The 25,533-nt window shown below is 51.1% G+C and overlaps 1 protein-coding gene across 11 annotated transcripts in view; it reads left to right on the forward strand.

Moving 5' to 3' along the window:
• Positions 1 to 25,533, forward strand: part of MAP2K4 (mitogen-activated protein kinase kinase 4) — a 767,786-nt gene that overhangs the window by 612,231 nt on the left and 130,022 nt on the right. For all 11 annotated transcript variants that reach the window (XM_086930577.1, XM_086930576.1, XM_086930571.1 and 8 more), the window contains one exon: positions 16,233 to 16,381. In XM_086930577.1, the coding sequence (XP_086786703.1) occupies positions 16,233 to 16,381 (149 nt within the window). The remainder of the gene's footprint in view (positions 1 to 16,232; positions 16,382 to 25,533) is intronic.

Raw genomic sequence — 25,533 nt, forward strand, 5'->3', positions numbered from 1 at the left:
TATTGGCTAAGCAGGGGGCATGTAGCGTTATGGAGTGCTAATGCAGGCAATTGGCATGCGGGGAGCAGGTGTATAATAATCAAACTGGGCATAAGAGGGCAATAAGAAGGAGTTAGGGCTGCTGACGTTGGGGAATGTGATGTGAACAGAGAGGGCAGAAGGGGTTTGTATGCTGTCACAGGGCGTAGAGAGCATGGGAAGTTTTGGAGGCAGCGGGTATTGAGCATGCTGGGAGTACTGTTACATTACAGTGCTAATGCTGCATGCTGACACTAGGCAGGCAGGGTCCGGGATGGGGGCCTGGGCAGGCATGGTCACATGGTGCTGACTCTGGACACGAAGAGTCACAGAGGTCGGTGTCAGAAGAATGGTTGGACTGGGGAAGGTTACTTACTGAGAACTGATATTGGGTTTGAAGGGGGCAGGCACAGAGATGACACTGCGCACAAAGAGCTCAGTGAAGGAGATATTATTCTTCTGCCACTGGGTAGAGGGGCCAGTAGTACTGGCCACACAAGCAGCTGGGAATGTGCTGACACTGTGCATGGAGAGGGCATAGAGCACCGCTGAGTGATGAAAGGCCTACCACTGAGGCAGTAGACATGCCGAGGGCAGGTAAGAATGAGGATGTGTTTGGGGAAACCAAATAAACCCTTGTAGGCTTGGGCAGGATACATGATTTAAGTAGAAGGTGTCTACAAGGGATTTTGTTTTTTGAAGCACTTAGTATATGTGGTTCAGAACAGTTAATTCTAAGGTTCACAAATAAATTGAACCTAGTTGTATCTCTAGGATAACTGACAAATGTCAGTGTTGTTCAAAATCATACATTCAATGAAAAAAGCAAAAGTAAAAGAGGAGAATATAAGTATAACTTTAGACTTTAAAAAGCACACAACAAGTGAATTATATTCCAAAAAGGTTTTTGTATTTTGAACAAATCATGGGGATATATAGAAATGAATCAGGGTATAAAAGTCATGAAAAGGCTGTACATATATTTTCACAGGTCAATTCATAACAAAACATCAGCTCCGTAAATTATTGAGGAAAAACCAATTCATAAATGAAAAAAGGTTTCTTCCAATGCACAAGGGTTAAGGAGATGATGATAGTGGTCGACGTTTCGGTCTTCTTTGTTGGCATCTATGAGACCATCATCAGGACTAAAATAAAGAAGAAGAAAAAGAAAAAAACATGGAAATCCCTTGTACACACCTTCTACTTAAATCACGAGAGCAGGTAAGATCACAAAGTGCAGTCACTAGACATGTAGGGTTAAGGACTGCAGACAGTGTGCTCGGATGCGGTAAGTGAAGTTTTCAGGGCACTGACACTAGTCTTGAAGGGGACTGAGGATTTACTGGCTCCTCAGTTAACAAGCATTTGCAATGCAATAGGTCTCACATTTACATGCTTTTGAGCTACTGACATTGCAAATAATAATGCCTTTAACTTTTGTTTTCATTTTTAAAACATAAATAAAAGGCATTGTCGTTTACAATGCCAATAGCTTAAACTTACGTAAATGCGAGACCTATTGCATTGCAATTGGTTGTTTAAGAGGTGGGTGTCCTGTAGGAGGCATATGTCACATTGTGTAGCCTTCAACTGAGACAGCAGTGCTATCCTCTTTGCTGGTGAGTTCAGGCCCCTCACATTGAGATTAATTATCCGCACCATAGTATTGTATATATGCCAGTGGCAATGGTGGGTCCAAGCTGGACCGGGAGATGCCCCATGAATATGGTGGGTTGGGACAGTTGTGCATGTGGGTGGTGCATTCAACATATCTTAAAAGCACCAAACAATGATACATAAATACCAACTTCACTGATTGGTAAAGAAGCATTAATTACGTGGTAGGGTTCCATGTCATCGGCTATCAGTGTAGTTTGTCTGGGAGAGTCGAGATTAGTGGAGTCCTCTGCTGCTGCCGTCAAATGCTCGATCAAAAGGCAATGCAGATCCAGGGCCCACGCCCGCAGCACCCGCACGGCGGGGACAGTCGAAGGCCCTGTACCACCCCATCAAGGCCAGTCGACGTCAGGGGGGCAAGGGCTCGTGATTATGTGCCCATCTCTAGGGCAGTCATTCAGCCTCTCGCTCAGGCAAGTGGTCCCATTGTGCGAGTTGAGCGTGTTTCTCCACTAGTATTGCATCCCTTTGTCCCTCAAAAAGTCTGTTATTGGCTTCATGTTGCGGTGTCATTGCTGGGCTTTTGGGGAGAGGTCCTGAAACAGGTGCACCTTTTATCTCTTCAACTGGGACATGGGGTTGGTGACACACCTCGCTGATAATGTCTTGCGGAATGGTGGGCATCTCAGATGGGCGACCGAGGAGGATCTCATTCCCTTCCAGCTCTGAGACAATCTGGCGGAATAGTCGCAGGACCAAGTCCTCAAAGTGGTCGGCATCCGCCTGTAGTGGAATGCCCTTGATTCTGATATTAGATCTCCAGTGCCTGTTCTCTAAGACTTCCAGGTAGTAGTTGAGATCAGCGTTACGATCCTTAGTTTCCAATAGTTTGCTACTGCACGCCTCCAGCTCCTCTTTTCTGGCATCTCCTGACCTTTCTACGGAGTCTACACGTTGTTCAGCACGCCCATTTCATGGCGTATCTCCTTCAAATCTTTGGTCATCTCCATTTTCAGGGTCCCAATTTCATTTCTAAACGTGCTGAGGAGAGATTCCATTAATCCATGTGTGACCGGGCCGTCTTCTCCTACATCTTGGGCCTGGGCTTACCGCATCGATAAGTGGTCTGACGAGGCTCAATCTCGACCCTCTCCCAAACGTTTGGAGGAAGGTTTCGCAAGGAGATCTTTGATGGTGGGGTCTTTTTTGGTCTCGGTGGCCACTATTCTGTCCTCCTCCAACTATGTCAGTTGGGCTACTCCTGGTCTTGGAATCTGTATCCACTCCGTTGGTGGGCTGTTCAGCCTTTCTTCTGTGGCTGTGTGAGAGCGGGTCGGGAACAGGAGCCGGTGCGATCCCGGAAGCTCCCTCAGGGAGACACAATCAACACCGTGCTCCCCCCAACCGTCGGGCACAAGGCACCTGCCTGGAGTCCCCCTTCTGCCAATATGGTCACTATGAGGAAGAGAACGGGAGTGCGACCCCCGCAGGCGCCAACAGAGCCCTAGGGGCCCATGGGTTCAGAGGCCAGGCCTCTTCTAATAAGCCCGACAAGGGTCTCTCTATGCCTCCCACAGGCCTTTTCTGCCTCAGGGGTGTGGAGGTTCACACTCCACACCTCCGCTGTGGGCCCTTACCGGGGTGGAGCTGCCTCTTCTGCCTCAATCAGCCCGTTCCGACTGGAGGTCTTCGAATCACTGCTGTTTAGTGCAGGCGACGCCGGCCCGCTGCTTTTGCCGCCGCCACCAGCCTGGATTCCGCTCCTGTGTCGTAGCCTCTCCGTTGCCAGGAGCTCCCTTTATTGGGCCCTCTGTTTCTCCAATTCGGTCCCCCGGCGAGACATAGGGAGCGGGTTGAGCTGGCTTGGTGGGCCGCCAGTCACTCGGTGGGTCAAGAGGGGTGGGGAGGGGTGTCCCCCAGCAGACCGCCCACTACCCTCCGGTGACCCGTCTTCTCAGGGCAGAAGTGCTGCTCCTGGGCTGCAGACCCATGTCACTCGCCTGCTGATTTCACGGGTAGTCAGGCAGCATGCTGCGGTGTCCCTGGTGACTAGGGGGCGTCCACTCCTCTCCGACTTCTCCGGCCGCCATCTTGACGCTGAGGCTCCGCAGCCTGCCAAGCCTCTCTACTCTGCCCCCCACCGCCTTTCAGCTTTAATGGGGGGCACGCAGTTTCCCTTGACCACCACCTCACCGCACCTGGGCCCAGGGCAGACCAAACCGTAGGAATCTGCAGTTGAAGACTCAGCATGGCGGAGCTGCAGATATCTATTCCTACATAGGTACCATCGTGAACATGTCCCCGTCCACATGTATTTAAACATATCTGAAAGAAACAGGTTAGTATTAGATTCCTTACCTTAGAATATCCCCAGGCGTCAGACTGGATCCGGAATTTTTTGCGTAGCAGTACCCTTGCGCGTCGGCGGCTCCGCGTCCGTCGTCTGCGTCGTGGGCGCCGTGATGACGTCGTCGGAGTACTTAGACGCGTGCTGACCTCAGTTCTTCTTTTTTCCGCACCAGCAGAGCAGATCCGTAAAAAGTGGTACCTTAGTAATTTTTTGACTAAACTTTTTACGATCCCTTTTGATCATTTTTCGAGTCTTCGACTCCGAACGGTGCCGGTAGGGATGCCAGGTTTCAAGCCCTGTGAGGACTGCGACCGACTGATGTCGGTCACCGACCCTCACCGCCGGTGCCTCCACTGTCTCGGCGTCGATCACGACGACAAGGCCTGCTCCAACTGCCGGGCCTTGACTTCGAAAGCTAGGCGGGAGCGGTCCCAGAAGCGGCTCGAACTCCAGCAGTCGGCCCCGCGCCGCGAGAGGTCCCGGTCCGGACGGAGGTCGAGGGACAGGTCGCGGGGTCGGAGCCATCATAGCTCCGGTAGTAGCCATCACTCCTCAGGCTCGAAGTCGTCAGGTAAGCACAAGAAGTCGAAGAGACATCATCGCTCTTCCGACTCCCCCCGACGCTTGCGCGACGCGGCCGGGGGTTCGGGTGACACCGCCCACACGGCTCCGTCGGAGTCGCAGGCGTCGCGACCTGCCCCATACCCTCCGGTCCCTGGGCAGAAAGCGATGCCGGAGTAGATAGAGCGCTTCCTCATGGCCATGAGGTCTTTCACTCCGGCGGGCTCCGCGGCGCCTTCGGGCCCCGCGGACCCGTCTGGGGGCCCTAGCGGGTCGGGTGCTTCGGCCCCGACGCCGCCAGCGCAGCAGGGCCCCACTGGATACGCTTCTGGATCCGGACCGTCGCCGGTTGACCTGACGACCTCACCGACGCCGGAAACTCAGGTGTCACCTCTGGCGCTGGCTCTCGACACCGCTTGGGGAGTTTTACTTCAATGAACCGGCCCCATCATTTGACAACCCTGATTATCAGGAGATGGGTGAGGAGGAGTATTGGGAGGTGTCTGAGGACCCCCTGACACGTGAGTGTCAGTCCCAGGAGGACTGGACAGGTGGACTTGGGGATGCCAGTGGTCTGGACACTTCGCCAGACACTGGTTTTGTCTCACCTCCTACCGTGGCTTCAGAAAGGGGGCAACCTTCAATGTGGTGTTGACGTGGGCGGCCAAGGCCTTGGACCTTGAGCTCCCCGTCGCGGCCGTGAGGACTAACCTCCTCACTGAGGTCCTTAAACCGCAGTCAAGCTCGGCTGAGCCTCTGCTGCCGTTTAATGAGGCCTTAACTGACGTTCTTTTGGGCACTTGGTCGAGGCCCGTTACAGGCCAGCCTGTAGAGTGGAACATGGCCATACGCCACCGCCCGGCCCCGGAGAACCCTTGTTTCCTGTCCACCCATCCCACCCCCGAGAGCCTGGTCATCCAGGCCTCAAACTCTCACACCGCATTCCAGTCAGCTCCGCCTGATCGGGAATCCAAGAGGTATGAGAATTACGGAAAGAAAATATTCTCCTCCCTTAGTCTGGGACTGCGGTCTTCCAACACTGCATGCTTCTTGGGCCGCTACATCCACTCCCTGTGGGACCCGGTCGCGGACGTGCTTCCACAATGCCCGGCGGAGGTCAGGGCTAAACTCGCCCAAGCCCTTGTGGAAGGTCGAGATGCGGCACGTTTTTCCATCCGGTGTGGGCTGGATACCACCGACTCACTGGGCAGAGCGATGGCAACGACGGTGGCAATTTGTCGCCACGCCTGTTTGAGGTCCGCCAACTTTTCAGCTGATGTCCAGAATACCCTCATGGACATGCCGTTTGCTGGCCGTCGCCTCTTTGGCGACAAGGCAGACCATGCACTTGAGCGCTTTAAGGACTCCAGGGCTACGGCCAAGTCTTTGGGCCTCTCGGCCAGCGCCAGCAAACGGGTGCCTTTCGCTCCTTTCGTGGCCAAGGAAGGGGAGCCCCCACACGTGCTGCCAGCCAAGCGCCGCAGACTAACATCCAACGCGGTGGCGGCCATGGAAACCGCCGTGGAGGCGGTCGGGGACAACGGCGAGGCCAGTCCACACCTTCCCCCGCAGCATCCGCCTCAAAACCTTCCTAGTCCGTGCTTTCGGGCCCATGTGACGCCAGTGGGGGGCAGGGTTCGCCATCACCACTCCCAATGGCGCACTGCCACATCGGACAGGTGGGTGCTGCAAATCGCCCAAAGGGGCTACTCCCTCCCCTTCGAGACGACCCCTCCAGCCATGCCACCGCGTATCGGGGATCATTTGCGGCTTCTGCAGGAGGAAGTTACGGCCCTCTTGGCCAAGGGGGCCATCGAGCGCGTTCCTGGGCCAGAAGTAGGGTGTAGTTGCTACTCCCACTACTTTCTGGTGCCCAAGAAGGGCAAAGGGGGCCTACGCCCTATCTTGGACCTACGGAACGTCAACGGCTTCCTCCGGAAGGAGAAGTTCAAAATGCTGACACTGGCTCAGGTCTTAGCTGCCCTGGACCCAGGAGACTGGATGGTAGCGTTGGACTTGCAGGACGCTTATTTCCACATACCCGTCCTGCTGGCCCACCGGCGCTACCTGCGGTTCACGGTAGGCCACGAGCACTTTCAGTTTACCGTGCTCCCCTTCGGCCTTACCAGCACCCCACGGGTGTTCACGAAAGTGATGGCGGTGGTCGCAGCTCATCTGCGCAGGGGTTTCAGTCTTCCCCCTACCTCGACGACTGGTTGTTGAAGGCGGGCTCGCCCCAGACAGTCGTCAGGCACCTCCAGATGACGGCGGACCTCCTGCACCTGCTGGGGTTCTCCATCAATGTGCTGAAGTCACACTTGTGTCCCTCTCAAAAGCTCCTCTTCATCAGAGCGGTTCTCGACTCTGCGCAGTTTCGGGTTTATCCCCTCGAGCAGCTGGTTCGGGATATTCAGGCTATGATTCCGATCTTTCAGCCTTTATCCCAATGTCTTGGTCAGGTTGACGCTGATGGCTTCCTGCATCCTTCTGGTGCATCACGCCCGATGGCGGATGCGGGCTCTGCAGTGGGACCTGAAGTTTCAGTGGGCCCAGCATCAGAGCAACCTGTCCGACCATGTCCTGATCTCGGAGGGCACTGCGAGACAGCTGCAGTGGTGGCTCACGGACCGCGATTGGGTCAGAGGCAGATCCCTCTCCCTTCCCCAACCGGAGCACGTAGTTGTGACGGATGCGTCCCTCCAGGGCTGGGGAGGCCACATGGGAGAGGCGGAGATCAGAGGCCTCTTGTCTCCGGCGGAGTCCCGGCTCCATATCAACCTTTTGGAGCTGCGGGCGATTCGTCTTGCACTAAAGGCATTCCTCCCCTCTGTCCGGGGGAGTGTAGTGCAGGTGTTCACGGACAACACCACCGCCATGTGGTACTGCAACAAACAGGGCGGGGTGGGGTCGTGGACCCTCTGCCAGGAGGCTCTGCGCCTCTGGCAGTGGCTGGAACATCAGGGCGTGACCCTGGTGGTTCAACACCTGGCAGGTTCTCTGAACGCCAGGGCGGACGAACTCAGCCGCCGGTGCATGATGGATCACGAATGGCGTCTGAACTCTGACGTGGCTCAAGGTCTCTTTCTGCAGTGGGGAGAGCCTTGGTTAAATTTATTTGCCACTGAAGAGAACGTGCAATGCCATCAGTTCTGCGTGTTGGAATTTCCAAGGCGGCACTCGCTCGGAGACGCTTTTCGCCGCGAGTGTAGTTGCGGTCTGTTGTACCACTTTCCGCCTATACCACTTCTGCCCAGAGTGCTGAAGAAGATCAAACACAACCTGTCCAGTCTCCACCTCCATGCTTGGAGATTGAACGGCGACAGTTGAGGCCATTTGACTTGCCTCCTGAAGTCTGTAATATCATTCTGGCAGCCAGGTGTCCCTCCACAAAGTCGGTATACGCCTGCAGGTGGAACAGATTTGTGGCATGGTGCACAGCAAAGGCTGTAGATTCTCTCTCTACCCCTCTTTCTGAGGTTCTTCTCTTCCTTCTTTCTCTTGCCCAGCAGGGCTCTGCTCTGTGCACTATCAAGGGCCACCTTTCCGCCCTTTCGGCCTTTCTAAAGCTGCCTGATCAACCATCTTTGTTCAAGTCCCCTATTGTAACTCGTTTTCTGAAAGGCATCACACACAAAAGTTTCCACCTGTTCTATTCGTGATGCCTCAGTGGGACTTGAACCTGGTTCTTACTTATCTGATGTGCTCTCCCTTTGAGCCACTTCACAACTGTCCTATCCGCCTTCTTACTCTGAAGACTGCTTTCCTGGTTGCCATCACCTCTAGCAGGAGAGTGAGTCTGCTCCTGGCTCTTTCATCCAAACCTCCTTTCCTTTCTGTCCATCCGGACAAGGTTGTGTTGCGGACTAGACCCTCTTTCCTGCCCAAGGTTGTCACGGCCTTCCACATCGGGCAGTCTATCACCTTGCCCACCTTTTTTCCACCGCCGCATCCCTCAAAGGAGGAAGAGCGGCTCCACTGTCTGGACCCAAAATTTGCGCTCTCATTCTATCTGGATCGCACACGCCAGTTCCGGGTGGATGACCAACTCTTTGTTGTTTACGTGGGCGCTAAGAAGGGACGGGCGGTACACAAGCGGACCATCTCTCGGTAAGTCGTCTTGTGTATCAAGGCTTGTTACTCCTTGGCATAGAAGAAGCCTCCTGTTGGGCTGAGGGCCCATTCCACTCGGGCCACGGCGGCTACCACTGCCCTGGACTGGGGTGTCCCCTTGCAGGTTATCTGTCAGGCAGCTACGTGGTTATCGTTGCACACGTTTGCAAGACACTACTGCCTGGACAGCCAAGTCCGGGGGTATAGCTTATTTGGCCGTTCCGTCCTCCAGGACTTTCTGGTGTGATTATTGGTTCGCAAACCCACCACCGAGGTTGGTTTTGCTGGGGTATCTATTCTAAGGTAAGGAATCTAATACCAACCTGTTTCTTTCAGATGAACAAGTTACTTACCTTCGGTAACGATATATCTGTACGAAACAGTAGTTAGTATTAGATTCCTTACCGCCCCACCCATCCTCCCCGCTCTGCGAACCGATATCTAGGGTTAAGGTCATGCCCTTTCAGGGCCCTAGTTTCAATGGCACCAGTGTTGGTTTTTAACATGGCTCTGCGTTTCTGGTGTGGAAAAGCTGTGTCTAAGAACTGACGTCAGCACGCGGAGGCGGCGTCTAAGTACTCCGACAACGTCATCACCGCGCCCACGATGCCGACGACGGACGCGGAGCCGCAGACTACGCCTGCCGACGCGCAAGGGTACTGCTACGCAAAAATTTCCGGATCCAGTCTGACGCCTGGGGATATTCTAAGGTAAGGAATCTAATACCAACTACTGTTTCTTACAGATATATCGTTACCGAAGGTAAGTAACTTGTTCTTTAAGCTACATATTCCTTGAAAAATGTTTGTCAGAATCATAGCAATAAGAATTATTGCTATTGTTCTAGTTCCCTCTACTCATTATTTAGACCTTGGGAGTTCCTTGAATAATGTTATAGAACTCCTGTGGATGGCTTATGATCTGTTCATAAAGAACACTTGCTAGTTTGTTAGATCAAGCCTAGTGGCAGCGCGCATTCGCTGCTCGCTCTGCAAGGCATGCAGTAGTAGAGTATGTTGTGGAAGCCTCCACTTTCTCTCCACCACCAATACCACAAATACCAGTACGACCACCACAAATACCTTCACCACAGGTACCACCACCAGTACCACCACCAATACCACTTCCAATACTACCAGTACCACCACCAATACCACCTGTACTGCCACCAATACCACCACTAGTACCACCACACCTGTACCACCGCTACCAGTACCACCATCACCCCCCCACCACCACCACCACCAGTACCACCACCACCACCAGTACCAGAACCACCAGTACTACCACCAATACCCCCGTATCACCACCACCAGTACCACCACCACCACCAGTAGTACCACCCCCACCAGTACCAGTCCCACCACCAGAAATACCACCAGTCCCACCACCAGTCCCACCACTACCTTCAATACCATCAGGAACACCACCACAAGTACTACCACCACCACCAATACCACCACCATTACCAGTACCACCACCACCATTACCAGTAGCACCTCCACCAGTACCACTACCACCATTACCAGTACCACCACCACAACCCCCACCACCAGTACCACCACCAATACTACCAGTACCACTACCACCAATACCACCAGTACCACCACCAACACGACCAGTACGAGTACCATCAGTATCGCCACCAATACCACCAGTACCACCACCACCACCTCAGTGCCTCTCACTCACTAGTAATAGCAGGGACACTGTACGAGGCCGGGGCTGCAGCCGAGACCATTCCTCCCTCTCTCCATGCCTGCCATAAAGCACAACCCGCCCGGCACCAAGAGGTGAAGCCAGGGCCCTACTACAGCTGGAGTGTTTATTAGGCCAAAGATAGCTATGACATTACGCAATGCCACACTGCATACTCAAATCACGGAGAGGGCAGTAAATACCCCCCAGCTCCCGCTCTTCCGCCTAAGCCGCGACAGTGTAGTCACAGTGCAAAAGGTGTTGGAGCGCTTTGTTTGTGTTTATAGCTTGGATCATATGTAACTCTCACTTCATACTTTGTGTCGGTGTAATTTACAACACTTACACATCTTTTTCACTGCACTATTTATCACTTCTTTGACAACGTCGCTGGCCGGTCTCTTCCTCTGATATTTATAATCTAACAAGCGGTCGAGAAGGCCCTTTATTACAATGCAATAGGTCTCGCATTTGCGAGAGTTTAAGCTATTAGTATTGTAAATGACAATGCTTTTTATTTATGTTTTAAACTCAAAACTTAAATAATAGACATTGTAATTTTTACCTCAAGTCAAGTTTGGACTTCCCTAAGTTCTAGGCTTTGGAAAATCAGAAAGATCGCCGCATTGATAAGTTAAATGCTCTGTAGCAGTTGCACGCAGCGATTTGAAGCTGTGGAGTGTCCTCATTCCACTCCACCTTAAAATTAAAATAGCTGATTATCCAAAGTACTTGGTCTGCGGTCTCATCCACCCAAGTTACTTGGTACACCTATTAAATTACTCATGTATGCTGATTCTAGTACACTATTAAATCAAACTCGTTTCTCATAACATAATTAAGAGGCTTATAGTAATTCAGTTGAAGACTATTTATACTTGGTCATGAATTTGTCACAGCATCATGGGAGCTAGTGGAATTTCTGATCGAGCCAATACCGAGTGATAATTATATAGATGTTTGGGTATCTTTTAACTTGAGCAGTAAGGCTCATAAGGGCATGGGGATGCACACAGCCAGTGCATTTTCTGATGCATTTTCTAAATATAGAAACTTTTGTAGCCCTACTGTGTCTCCGCTCTTGAAATTATAAAACACTGCCCAGCGCTCCTATAAAATAGTTCGGTTTATAATGATTATCTGTGGACTACTATCAGTGGAGCACACTGCAAAATGATCAGCATGAATTTGCACAATTGCCTGGGCCTGATTCAAAGTTCATATTTGTCAAGTAACATATTTGAAACTTACGTTTAAAAAATACGTTTCGCATGGATGTTATACTAAGAACTTTAATTCAGATTGACTTTAAGACTAGCGTCGCCCCACACGACCACTGCGGAACCTATAAAAACAAATTGAATACGTATTTGGGAGTTAAAGTGCAAAGGATTGACAGGTGGTGTTGTCGATACTGGTTTAACCCCTTTGCTGCGGCGGCTGTTCCGCCGCAGCGCTAACAGGGCGGGGGGGTGGCGGCGCGCCCATGCTGGTGACGGAACCGCTCCGTCACCAGCCGCGGTCGCGCTGTGCTCATGACGGAGCGGTTCCGTCACGGCCCCGCCCGCTCAATGGAACGCTCCGCGCAGGCGGGGAATCCGCGCAGGCGTGCCGAGCGGGCCATGACTGAACCGCTCCATCATCAGCACAGCACGCCTGCCGCTGATGACGGAGCGGTTCCATCACCAGCAGGGGAGGGGTTAAAGCGTAACTAAAAATGCAAAACAAATCGTAGAGGCCATACAAACATGTGAATGTTAGAGTAATGCAAGTATCATGGGATCATACCGCTCACATGTAGCTAATGACAATTTAGCATTTGAGTTTTGCCATTAATATTTGATGATTAGTTTATTTCAGCAATACATTATTGAATGCATATTTATTTGGATATGTCCCAAGTGTAACGAACAATTATCCAGTATTGGGGTATCTTTCATAGATTCACATGCCTGAATCATTCCCCGTCGTCGAGGCGGGAGTCCCACGGTAAATAAAAAAGCAGTGCCAAAAGCACTTTGTAGTAGTAGGCCCTAGAAAAAGGCCTGAGGCCTATATTATAGTAGCCTATCTACATCATTATGCTAAAAGGACCAAAGTCTTTGCTCCAACCAATCAGCTCACAGCACCCTCTAGAACCTTCCCTGCAGAGCCAGCTCTCCTCAGATTTTCACCGCACGTCGTGTGGAAGGGAGTCTCCCTGAGTCTTGACTCAGTTTTTTCTTCAAGAGCTTCAAGATGTCTGACAAGAAGGCCTTGTTTAGACCCTGCAGAACATGCGAGAAGAAGAGGGTCCATGTGGATGACCAGCACAAGGACTGCATTTATTGCCTGTATCCCAAGCATGAGGCAAAAAGCTGTAAGATCTGCCTTACCTTCCCTTCCAAGACCTTAAGGGATAGGGAGGCCAGAGTCCTTTTGTGGCTTAAATCCTCTTCCACGGATGATGACGACAGAGCCTCTACCTCTAGCAAGAGGGCGAGGTCTCAAGAGGATAAGACAAGTGAGGGGAGAAAGCATGCTAAGACCTCCCACTCTACTTCAGGCTCTTCACAGAGATCCAAACATTCTGTCTCTGGAGCCTCAGCCACCAACGATCCGGCAAAGAAAACTGTGAGTAAGACTTCTACTGTCTCTTCTCCAGTGACCACTGTCTCTACTTCAACCTCTTCTTCTATGGATATGATATCCACTACATCTGTTACTACTCCTATTGTGTCTACAAAAATTTGTATTGTGACAAAAAGAACTCTTGTGGACGACTCGTCGACGAAGACGCCATCATCATCGAAAAATTCATCATCCAAGAAGAGCCCGTCGACGAAGTCGTCGACGCCGCCGTCGACGACTGTCTCGTCGACGAAGAAAGCATCGACGTCTATCCCGTCGACGACGAGCCCGTCTTCGGTTACCCCGTCGACGACCGTCCCGTCGACGGTGGCTCCATCGACGTCGAGTCCATCGACGACTGTCCCGTCGACGTCGAGCCCATCGACGACGGTCCCGTCGACGGCAAATCTATCGTCGACAATGCCCCCGTCGTCGATCTCGGCGACGATAAACCCGTCGACGACGGCATCCTTTCAGCAGGTGGATGCACCTTGGTCACCGGGGCCATCAAGATCGATGGAATCAGCTTTACTAAGACCTACTACTGGGAATCAGGCCTTTTGTACGCCAATAGCGATAAAAAACTTTCAACTCGTGTCTTATAAGAGACAACAGGGTTCATATATATCACCACTTATGCCTTCTCATCTTCTAGAAACTTATGCTGATGATGAAGAAGATGACTTTGAAGATGATGATGATGATGATGAGGGTGCTTTTGGTGTGGCACGTCACCCATCCGAGCTTGTCATCAAGTGCCAAGATGATGATGAAGACGATTCCTACGCTGAACACTACTACCAGGAGGACATCATAGTGCCTCATTCATTGGAACATCAGAGGTGGCCTAGAGTCCCGGAAGTCACTCAGTTGCCGCCTAATTTGATACAGGACTTACAGGCTATGCTGGCGGATTACAAGCAACGTTTTCCACCGCAAGTACCTCAATCTGATACTGCAGTTCCTCCTCAGCAACATCCACCGGTTTCTCCAGTCGTGGAAACTCCGCAACCGGTCTTGCCTCCACAAACTCCGGATACGTCATCAGAAGAGGAGGTAGAAGATGGAGAGTTGCCTAACATACCTTCATCAGACCCATGGGATGAATATGTTATACCCATGCCGTCCCCTCCAACTCCACAACCTTCAGATTCACCGCCTGAAGATGTAGGTGGTTTTCACAACCTGATGCAGAGGGCATCAACCAGGTTTAAGCTCCCGGTTACAGTGGAGCAAACGGAGTGTTTTCTCCATGACTTTAAAGAGGAAACAAGGAAGATATCTAGAGCCATTCCCATGATTGAGTATATTTGGAAGGAAGGCATAAAAATAATGAAAAACCCTGCATCTGTGCCTGCTGTGTTACCCAGAATAGAAAAGAAATATCGTGCTCCGCTCTCTAGTCCGGCGTGCCTTATTGGTCATCCACGCCCGGATTCGGTAATCTCTCAAGCGGCGCAACAAAGGTCTAAGAACCCAGCTACCCCTATTTCTACTCCACCAGATAAAGAGGGGCGACGATTAGACCTTATTGGAAAGAAGTTTTCCACTATGGCTGCAGCATCTATCAGGATAGCAAATTCAATGGCGATTATTGGGCGCTACGATCGCCAAATGTGGTCAGAGATGGCTAGCTTCATAGAGCTATTGCCAGAGGACAAAATACAAGAAGCCAGGAAAGTTCTAATGGAAGGAGAGCGGGCAGCGGAAGAATCCATCGACTGCGCTCTAGATATGGCTAATACGAATTTCAGACAGTTGGCTGGGGCAGCTGTCCTGAGATGTCAAGGGTGGTTAAAAGCCACTACATTTCGTCCGGAAGTTCAATTGAAAATACTGGACATGGCATATGACGGAGAGTCCCTCTTTGGGAAACATGTCGATGAGGCTCTCCAAACGATTAAAACTGACACAGATACTGCAAAGTCACTAGGATCATTGCAATATAAAAGAGGATCGTTCAGTGGAGCTAGAAGACGAGGTTATTCGTCCAGAGGAAGTTATTACCAGCAAGGCAGGCAATATCAACAACATTACCGCCAAAACTATCAGTCCTCTTATAGACAATCTGGATCGGCTGGTTTCTCTCGCCAAGGAGGAAGAAGGCGCGCAAACAACCAAGGAAGAGACAGTCACAAGAAACAGTGAGAGCAATTGGGCGCCACCTCCAATCCCTTACCTTCCCGTGGGCGCGAAGATATCTGCTTTCCAACAGCAATGGCAGAATATAACAGATCGGTGGGTGTTAGACTTGATCCAACATGGTCACACCCTAGAGTTCATCACCAAACCTCCACCAACTCCGCCCAGGGGTCCCCCTCCCCCTCCCCCTCCCCCTCGTCTTCACTTATTGTTCAAGGAAGTGCAAGCTATGCTTCTCAAAAACACAATAGAGAAAGTTCCAAATCGTCAGAGAGGGGCAGGTTTTTATTCCCGTTTTTTCCTCATAAAAAAGAAAACAGGGGAATGGCGACCGATCCTAGACCTACGCAATCTGAACAAATATCTCAAGAAGCAAGGATTTCGAATGGTCACCCTCTCGGACATTCTCAGTTGCCTCAACGAGGGAGATTACATGGCTTCCTTGGACATGGAAGACGCATACTTCCACATCCCAATCCACCCAAACCATCGGAAGTACCTCCGTTTCACGGTGGCCGGCGCCCATTTTCAATTCAAAGTTCTCCCATTTGGCCTCAAGTCGGCCCCAAGGATTTTCACGAAGTGCCTGGCCCCTGTGGCAGCAGCTCTTCGGGCAGCAAAAGTGCAGGTCTTCCCATATTTGGACGACTGGCTAGTCAAAGGACCAACTGTTAGCAATTGTTCAGAGGTAATAGTAAGTAACGAAAATCTATAAGGCTCAATAGCTTGTCATTTTAACTCCCTTTGTTGCCCTTTTGATGTGTGTATCTGTATGTCATAAACATGTTTAATCAGTATACCCTTCTGATTTATATTATGATTCTAGAGGAGCGACAAATGCCAATGGAAGGGCCTCTCCAGTGTTTGTCCATGGTCTGAGTGAGCACTGATACAGTGCATGGCAGTACCAGCTTTTTTTTGTATCTACCTCTGTCAAGAGGTTAATATTCACTATGCCATCAAATGTAACTGTCCGTGTAACTTATATTTCTAGTTCTTTATGATACAAGTTATTAGTAAATATGTATTTCCATTAAGTAAGGGGTTCATGCACGCATAGAGAAAGAGAAATGATCATTTTGAATTACATGAGATAACCATTCTCTCTCTCTCTTTTTTTCAGTATGAGCTTGCCACAGGTCGGTTCCCATACCCAAAATGGAATAGTGTGTTTGATCAACTGACACAAGTTGTAAAAGGAGACCCACCTCAGCTATGTAACTCAGATGAAAGAGAGTTTTCACCAAGCTTCATCAACTTTGTCAATTTGTGGTACAAGCTTTCATACTTCATTTATGTGTATTATGCACTAATTTATTATTAGCAACAGTTTACTAATGCTGAATCTTTTTCAGTGGCAAAAAGGATAAAGGGTTCATATTCTCATTTCTGATTAGCATTAATTACAGCAACTTCTCTTCATATGGAATTTTACACTTATGGATGATATGGAGACATGAGAAGGCTCATATGACTTCATATTGCGGTATAAAGTGCTATTTTATAAGGATGTAATCAAAGACTTTCAGGGGCAAATTTGAAAAGCAATGGCGGGGGTAGGCGGGGGGCAAATCCATCGCAGTGTATTTATACAGACGTTTCTGATCCGTTATTTGCAGGTCTATCAATGTAAATACAAATTAGAGCCAGCAAGTACAAGGCAGAATAGGTACCTTATGAAGGAAGCTGTCTCTGCGTTTCTCGGGTGGCCCAGCACGCACTTATCAGTAAAACAAACAGCGCCTGCCTTCCCCTAGAATGTGTATGCATGGCCAGGACTAGAGTTCTGCTTCTTAAGAATATGTCCATTGCAATCTCTCTTTTTTTTTTAAACTTCATTCTTTATTTTTTTGCTTATACAAACAACTAAACTTAGAGCATACAATAGTACATTAGCATCTTAAGCATGATCTCGGAGGCACACAGGGTAATGTTTTAGATTGGGCTACATTATAATTGACAACAAGACTACATTATGGACATCACGTTAGTGCGCTGTAATTGCCAGGGAGTATTCATTACACTCAATCCCCCGAGTAAGGCCCATCCCGGATTTCCCCCCCATCCGAGGTGGTCCCACTAGATGTTGAATAATGCTGAATGGCATATTCCCCTTCTGGGTTGAGGGTCGTACCACACAACTGGCGCCACTCCATTAGGTCTGCCTGTAAGTTATCATCTTTGCGAGTTAGCTGCATGTGCGTTTCTTCAACTAGGGCCCATTCCCTAACATCCCGTAACCATGTGGGGATATCCAGGCACCTGTGTTCCATTCAATTTATCGCTTTTCTACGTCTGGCCAGAACCAGCATGAGTCTCAAAAGTTTATTCTCAATTTTTCGTTTTTTAGGTTTGTGTACAGGGGCCAACAAACATTGGATTGGTTATTCTCGAATGGGTAGGCCTGTACTCGTCCGCACCTTTTCCACAACTTGCGCCCATAACTGATGCCTCTCAGGACATGCCCACGCCAGGTGCAGAAAGTCTGCGTCATCTGCCCTACAACTTGGGCACTTGCCATCACTAGTGCGCAAGATACGTTGCAGTTTCACCGGGGTGAGATAGGTACGGTGTAAAAAATTATAGTGGATCAGTTTAAACCTGGCGTTACAGGATACTGTGCGTGTAAGTTCACAAATAGACAACCAAGTACTATTCTTTATTGCAATATTAAGGTCCCTCTCCCAAGCTGCCTATGACAAGGGGGATCGAGTGACAGAGTCCCGTCTCATAGCCTAATACAAAAGCGATATTAGGCTGCAGCCAGAGCCACATGTAAGAAGCAGATCCAGAGAGTGTGTCTGCTGGGGTATATCTGGGTATTGGGGCCAGGTTATTCTTACTACTTCCTGGATCCCTCTGTATTGAAGGAAGTGACCCTGCCCAAGTGTAAAATTCTCACACGCTTGCTTAAAGGTTAAGAACATCTCATTGGGATATAATCAGCGAGAACCTCACACCCGCCATCCCTCCAGGCCTGAAAAGACATATTCCCTATGTCTCTGAACAGGGCCAATATCCAGATGGGTTATTCCATATAGAAAGGTGCATGTCTCAGTTCTTGTTCCACAAATTGTTGCCAAATAGCTGCAGTATGACGCACCAGGTGTGGTAAACCCCTATCGTCTGCCCTTCCCTTCATCAATGCCACCGTCAGGTCTTCCGGGTCCACGCAGCCAGCCAATAGCCGCTTTCCCCAGTTGTCCTCATCTACCATCCAGCGGGCCGCATGTTGGAGCTGGGCCAAAAAGTAATATAACTCAAAACGAGGGGCCTCTAGTCCACTTTCCTCATACCTGCACATTGGTGTAGTGAGAGCTACTCTGCTTTTATTGATTTTATTTAAAGTTACACATGCCCATTATTTAAGTGTCATGGTGCATAAGGTACTGCTCCCCCTTTTTGAACCTATTATGGTGCATATCTGGTTTCAGGCCTATTATGTGTTTTCCACTTCTCCAGTGTGAAACGTATTTTGCACAAAAGCTAACCGAACAGTTGCAGTCCTAGTTTTGCTTTTTTACTTTAACATCGGTCATTATTCACTTATTTGGTTTTAAAAAAAAAAGATTAACTAGTCCCATTGTTAAATTGATTTTGCTCCCTTGTAGAACTTAATGTATATTTACACAACAAATGTGAACACTTAGCACGTCCTTATTACATATACTACACAGGTCTATATTTTAATGAAGCATTTGTGCTAAGATATTTTATTTTGTCCTTGCATGATAGTGGGCCATTAATATTTATTTAAAGGTGCTATTTTCAGTTCAGATGCAATGTAAATCACTCTGAGGAAGGTGATGGGTCTCTTGTCACTAATAGTCAGGAAAGCTGTTCCAGAATTCCAAAATACTATTCAGTAGCAGCTTAAGTTAGTATTTGCTCTTTAGAGCAAGGATATTTGAAATCTAAGCTTCTATCTTTCAGTTTTAAAGGTTGAATTTCAATGTTTTTTACACTGCTAAATGCCTGATAAGCCATGTAGTTTAACAGGATTTGTTTGTGTTGTTAACATACTTTTTCCTTTTCTTCCCAATACAATATATTTCCTTTTTCTACTTTCCTAATCCCAGTGATGCTGTTAAATGACAAATATGTCTCCTCTGATTTAACTGTGTTATGAAATGATGCATAGGTGGCGTGCATCCATTTATCTACTGCATAGTAACACTGTTACTATAAATATCTATTTTGGAGGATGAGACACATGGAGAGGGTATTCAATTTAAGAACAAACTGTGGAGGTTCTGATCTTTAACTTAAGAGAATTTGGTGTCTCCCTGCCTAGTTAGAAAAAATGTCTCAGGATATTCTCCCTCCCCCCCCCCCCCCCTCCTTACCAAGTACCTTTCTGAGGCCCAATAATATACACCCAGTGATCCTAGAAATAGTTGCCGCTGCCTCTGCAACATCCACAACCTCTCAATGTTCGGGAGCTTGCCTGCATCATGTTCTATATTAGACGTGTTGCTGTTTGTTGAAGGTTGTGACTTATGTATTTTTCTACATTGAAGCGCCAATCCCACTATTAGGCACTTTCTCTCATGCTTTTCCATGGTACGTCACCTCCTTCCATGTCCATCTCAAGGGAATTTCACTCTGAAGTACTTCTGGTATATACAGTGCCACAACCACCTATTTGAACTGGTGTACTTTGAAGCTGGAGAATGTGTGATATTTCATCAGCTTAATCAGTAGTTTGGTAACAATATCAGCTGATCAGAAAGCAAGACCATAACATAATTCACAAACATTGTGAGTTTGAACTCATCCTTGCCTACCTGTACTCCATAGATATCTTATTTTGCTGCCTTTTGTTGCCAAGGCCTCAGGGAAAATATCATGATGGGCATGGGCCATCCCAACCTTGTTACCGTACAAATTGCATGAGATGCCAGTTACCCGTTTCCTGTAACCCTCACTTCTGAGAGATACATCTGCCAGTGGATTCCTCACCTTGTGAATATCCCCCTTGCGTCAGCAACATTCGGAAATTCTTTTGTAGCTTTGTGCCGACGTGGACGACGTCTTAGAGGCACGGCATCGCACGCGACTCCGCTGACGTCACGACACTACAATAGCCCCACGCCGGAGTGATGACATCAGTTCCCTTTTTTCCGCGTAGTTGACGCTACCGGTTTCGGGGAATCTCAGTAGCTTTCTAGTGACTTTGTTACATTTATCTTTGCTTTTCTGCTTCTTTGTTGCAACACGATGTCGACAAAGAAGACCGGCTTCAAGCCCTGCAGGGAATGCGGAAAAATGATGTCCATCACGGATCCGCACGAGGACTGCATATGGTGTTTAAGTTCTGACCATGATGTGGATGAATGTTCGTCTTGTCGGAAAATGAACCCGAAGGCCCTGCGGGAAAGAGAGACCAAACTTCTGGAGGCGAAGCTGAAGGGTGACAAGGGAAGAAAATCTTCGAGATCTCGTTCGAGAAGGGCGAGGTCGAGGTCACCGAAGTCCAGATCTCGAGAAGAGTCGACTTCGAAGTCCACTTCAGACCTGCTTCAAAGTAGAGAAGGAAACATAAGAAGAAGAGACATGAGTCCCGGCGTCATTCCGGTAAGGAGTCGGACTCTAGGTCGAGGTCACTGAAGAAGGTACGCTCCAAGGTGGTCACGTTGGATGTCTCGGATCAGGAAGGTGAGGCTTCGCCTTCGGAGTCGCAAGCTCAGTCGCCGACTCGGGCTTCGAATCCGTCTCCGGCGCCGTCCCCGGCCAGAGAGGAGGAAGAAGTTGATGTGGATGAGGATTCTGTGCCTGTTGAAGAGCCGAATCCGAACCCTCCTCAAGATCAGCCTGAGGGTCTTCAGCCACCTTTTCCAGCCCCAGGCCAAGACCCATCAGCGTTTTTAAACTCAATGTATGGTGTCTTTTTAAGGGCGTGTACCCCTCTGGCGCACCTTCAGGTCCTATGGGTCCTCTGGCCTTCAACTTAGGAGTCCCCAACTCCTATGCTCCGGCTCCGTTCATGCCGGCTCCGACGCCGCAATGGCGTTACCCGGCTCCGCCGAGGTTGTCGACGCCGGTAACGGCGTCGCCCGCTCCAGTTCGACCTCCAGTGACCACCGCGCCTTCCCTAGGCCTGGTCACTGCCTCCTGCTCACGCCGACCGCCCTCGAGCGACCCAGCCACCGCAGTACCGGCCGCCAGAGCGCCCCAGCCACCGCAGAGCCGGCCGCCAGAGCGCTCCAGCCACCGCAGAGCCGCCGCTCGCTCAGACTTTTCCCGCCGCTGCCTCCCTGCGGCCCGACGCCCATTCGCCGCCACCCAGCTGACCCGCCCTCCCGGCTTCTAACATGTCGCCCACTCCCACGCGCAGCGTTGACGCGCAGCGGGCGCGCCGATTGTGCGCCGAAGGCGCGCCAAAGGCAAGCCCGTCCGCGCCTGGATCGCACCCAGCGCCATGACCCCTGGTCCCAACCGCCGGTGCAAGACTACACGACGAACCTACGACGCCGCCACCCTCAACGCACTCAATGCCGGCCGGAACCCTTCCTGCTACTGAGCCACCCCGAGACGCACCCACGGACCCTTCGCCTGCCAAGCCTGCCGTTTCACCGGCTACCGGACCTGCCCTGCCCCCGCCAAGCCCAGCACCAGCAGCAACCACCTGAAGTGCATCCTGCTCAACACCCGCTCCGTCCACAGGCATGCCATGGAACTCTGTGACCTGCTCGACACGACAGCACTGGACATCGCCTTCCTCACCGAAACCTGGATGAACGCCTCCTCGGTGCCGACATCGCCATAGCCATCCCAGACGGATACAAGATCACCTGGAAGGACCGCGTCAACCAGACGGGAGGAGGCATCGCCATCGTACACAAGAACACCGTCCGCATCTCAACTAACTCCGACGAAACCTTCACCGCCGCTGAACACCTGCACTTCCAGATACACACTGACCCCAAGAACACCCTCCGCGGCACCCTCATCTACAGAGCACCGGGACCACGCACACAATTCAGCGAAGACATCGCAGACTTCATCAGCCTGCACGCCCTCCCCTCCGCCGACTACATCCTCCTAGGGGACCTCAACTTTCACCTGGACAACAACAACGACAAACACCACCGCCCTGCTGGACAACCTCGCCAACCTCGGACTCAAGCAACTGGTGAACACCCCCACCCACTACGCCGGCCACACCCTTGACCCCGTCTTCTCATCCAGAAAGCACATCTCCTTCAGCCACGCCACCGGACTCCACTGGACCGACCACAGCTGCGTCCACTTTAGCTTCAGAAGAACTACGACCCACCACCACCCGCAACAGGTCCCCCGCCGAAGCTGGAGCAAGATCACCTCCGAGCAGCTCACCGCCTCCCTCAGCCAGAACACTCCGACCAGCACAACGGACCCCAACGAAGCAGCCAGCAACCTCACCAAGTGGCTGACCGCCTGCGCCGATGACCTCGCACCTCTAAAGAACCCTCCCAGCAGACCCGGTAGCAAGAAAACCCTCTGGTTCACCGACGAACTCAAGGAATCCAAGAAGAACTGCCGCACCCTCGAGAAAGCCTGGCGGCTCGACCACACCACAGACAACAGGACCGGCCTCAAGCACGCCATCCGCAAACACCATCAGCTGATCCGCGCCACCGAGAAGACAGCGCTCAAAGAACGACTGGACAACAACACCCACAACAGCAAGGAACTCTTCAGCATTGTCAAAGAGTTCTCCAACCCCAGCGCCGGAAACAACGACATCACTCCCTCGCAAGACCTCTGCAACTCACTCGCCTTGTTCTTCCACCGCAAGATCACCGACATACACAACAGCTTCGAGGCACAGACCACGTACCCTACCACCGAACCAGCACCCACCACCCTCTGCAACTGGACCCCGACCAGAACCGAAGACACCACCCGCACGATGAACTCCATCCACTCCTGATCACCAACCGACCCGTGCCCACACCACGTCTTCAACAAAGCCGATGCCACCATCGCACCCCATCACTGAGACACCATCAACTCCTCCTTCCACACCGCCACCTTCCCGGGGAGCTGGAAGTACGCCGAGCTGACCGCCCTCCTGAAAAAACCAACGGCGGACCCCACCGACCTCAAGAACTACCATCCCATCTCGCTCCTTCCTTTTCCGGCCAAAGTCATTGAGAAGACCGTCAACAAACAGCTTGCCGCCTTCCTCGAGACAAACGGATCCCTCGACCCCTCGCAGTCCGGGTTTCGGGCCAACCACAGCACCGAGACCACCCTAATCGCAGCCACCGACGACATCAGAACCCTGATCGACAACGGGGAAACAGCTGCCCTCATCCTCCTGGACCTCTCTGCAGCATTCAACACCGTCTGCCACCGCACCCTAGTGAAGCGCCTCAGCAACGTTGGAATCCGAGAGAAAGCGCTGGAGTGGATCATCTCGTTCCTCACCGAAAGAACCCAGCGAGTCCACCTCCCTCCGTTCAGATCCGAGGCCACCAAAGTCATCTGCGGCGTACCACAAGGATCTTCACTCAGCCCAACCCTCTTCAACGTCTACATGAGCCGCCTCGCAGCCATCGCACGCCAGCACAACCTCAACATCATCTCCTACGCCGACGACACCCAGCTCATCCTCTCCCTCACCAACGACCCCACCACCGCCAGAGCCCACCTACACAAAGGGATGAAAGACGTCGCCGACTGGATGAGAAACAGCGGCCTTAAACTGAACTCAGACAAGATGGAAGTCCTCATCCTGGGATCATCACCCTCCGCCTGGGACGACTACTGGTGGCCCCCGGCCCTGGGCACCGCTCCCAAACCAACGGACCACGCACGAAACCTGGGCTTCATCCTGGACTCCTCCCTGTCAATGACCAGACAAGTCAACACCGTCTCATCCTCGTGCTTCAACACCCTGCGCATGCTCCGCAAGATCTTCAGATGGATCCCCACGGAAACCAGGAAGACCGTCACCCAGGCACTCGTCACCAGCCGACTAGACTACGGGAACACCCTCTACGCCGGAACCACAGCCAAACTTCAAAAAAGACTCCAACGCATCCAGAACGCCTCCGCACGACTCATCCTCGACATCCCCCGACAAAGCCACATCACCGGACACCTGAGAGACTTGCACTGGCTCCCCGTCAGCAAGAGAATCACGTTCAGACTCCTCACCCACGCACACAAGGCTCTCCACAACCTGGGCCCCAAGTACCTCAATGACCGCATGACCTTCTACACGCCCACCCGCCAGCTACAATCGACCAGCCACGCACTCGCCACCGTACCACGCATCCGCAGAGCCACCGCCGGAGGAAGATCCTTTTCCTACCTGGCAGCCAAGACTTGGAACTCCCTCCCCACCCACCTTCGACCATCTCTCCTTCAGGAAGCAGCTCAAGACCTGGCTGTTCGAGCCGTAACTTACCCCTCCCCAGCTCCTTGAGACCCTCCCGGGTGAGTAGCGCGCTTTACAAATGCCGTGATGATTGATTGATTGATTGACCTCGAGGGCAACCTATTGGACCATCGGACTCAATGCCGACGTCGGTTCCGACTCCGTCTGAGTCGGTGGATCCAGCCGCGAGTCGTGTTAAGGAGAGGTCCAGGAGGGAGGCACAGCGCCTTATGGAGGAGCAGAGATTTATGGAGTTACATCCTGATATGGAGGACGGTGAGCTGGAAGATGACTGCTTTGAGGATCTAGCTGATGCTAATGGCCTGGATTTTTCTCCGGAGTGGGAGTTACCGTCCAGTTCTGATGCACCTTCAAAGGACATCCAGCCTTATCATGTGGTGATGAGGAAGGCAGCGGAGTTTAAGTTCAATCTTCTTACAGAAGTTTTATATTCGCCCAGCTCCGTGGTGGAACCATTGCTTCCGTTTAATGAGGCCTTAACTGAGCCTATTATGGAGGTTTGGAAAAAGCCTTTAACAGCACCGGCAGTTTCCAAGAGTGTGGCGAGAAGGTACAGGGTTGCACCTGAAGACCCTGCTTTCTGACGTCTCATCCTTCACCTGAGAGTCTGGTCATACAAGTAGCTTTTCTAAAAAGACTGAGAGCTTTTTCTCAAGTGCCTGGTGATAAGGATGCCAAGAAGCAAGATCAGGTGGCTAAAAAGACCTTCTCCTCTGCTAGTATGGCGTTGAAGTCAACTAATGCCACTTGCCTTATGGGGAGGTATGTACATGCCCTTATGGATACTATGCGTTCTTTGGCTCCTAAGATCCCTGATGACAACAGGAAGGATTTTGAGGAGGTGTTATCTGACGCACAGGCAGCAGCACGTCAAGTGATACAAAGCGGATTGGACACTGCGGACTCGGTGGCACGTATTGTGGGCACTGCAGTTGCCACAAGGAGATCGGCTTGGCTGTAAACTTCAGACTTTTCAGCAGATGTTCAAGCTGCTTTGCTGGATCTGCCGTTCGATGGATCTGGTCTCTTTGGC

This window comes from Lissotriton vulgaris, chromosome 7 (assembly GCF_964263255.1).
Source record: "Lissotriton vulgaris chromosome 7, aLisVul1.2, whole genome shotgun sequence".
NCBI classification, from domain to species: Eukaryota; Metazoa; Chordata; class Amphibia; order Caudata; family Salamandridae; genus Lissotriton; species Lissotriton vulgaris.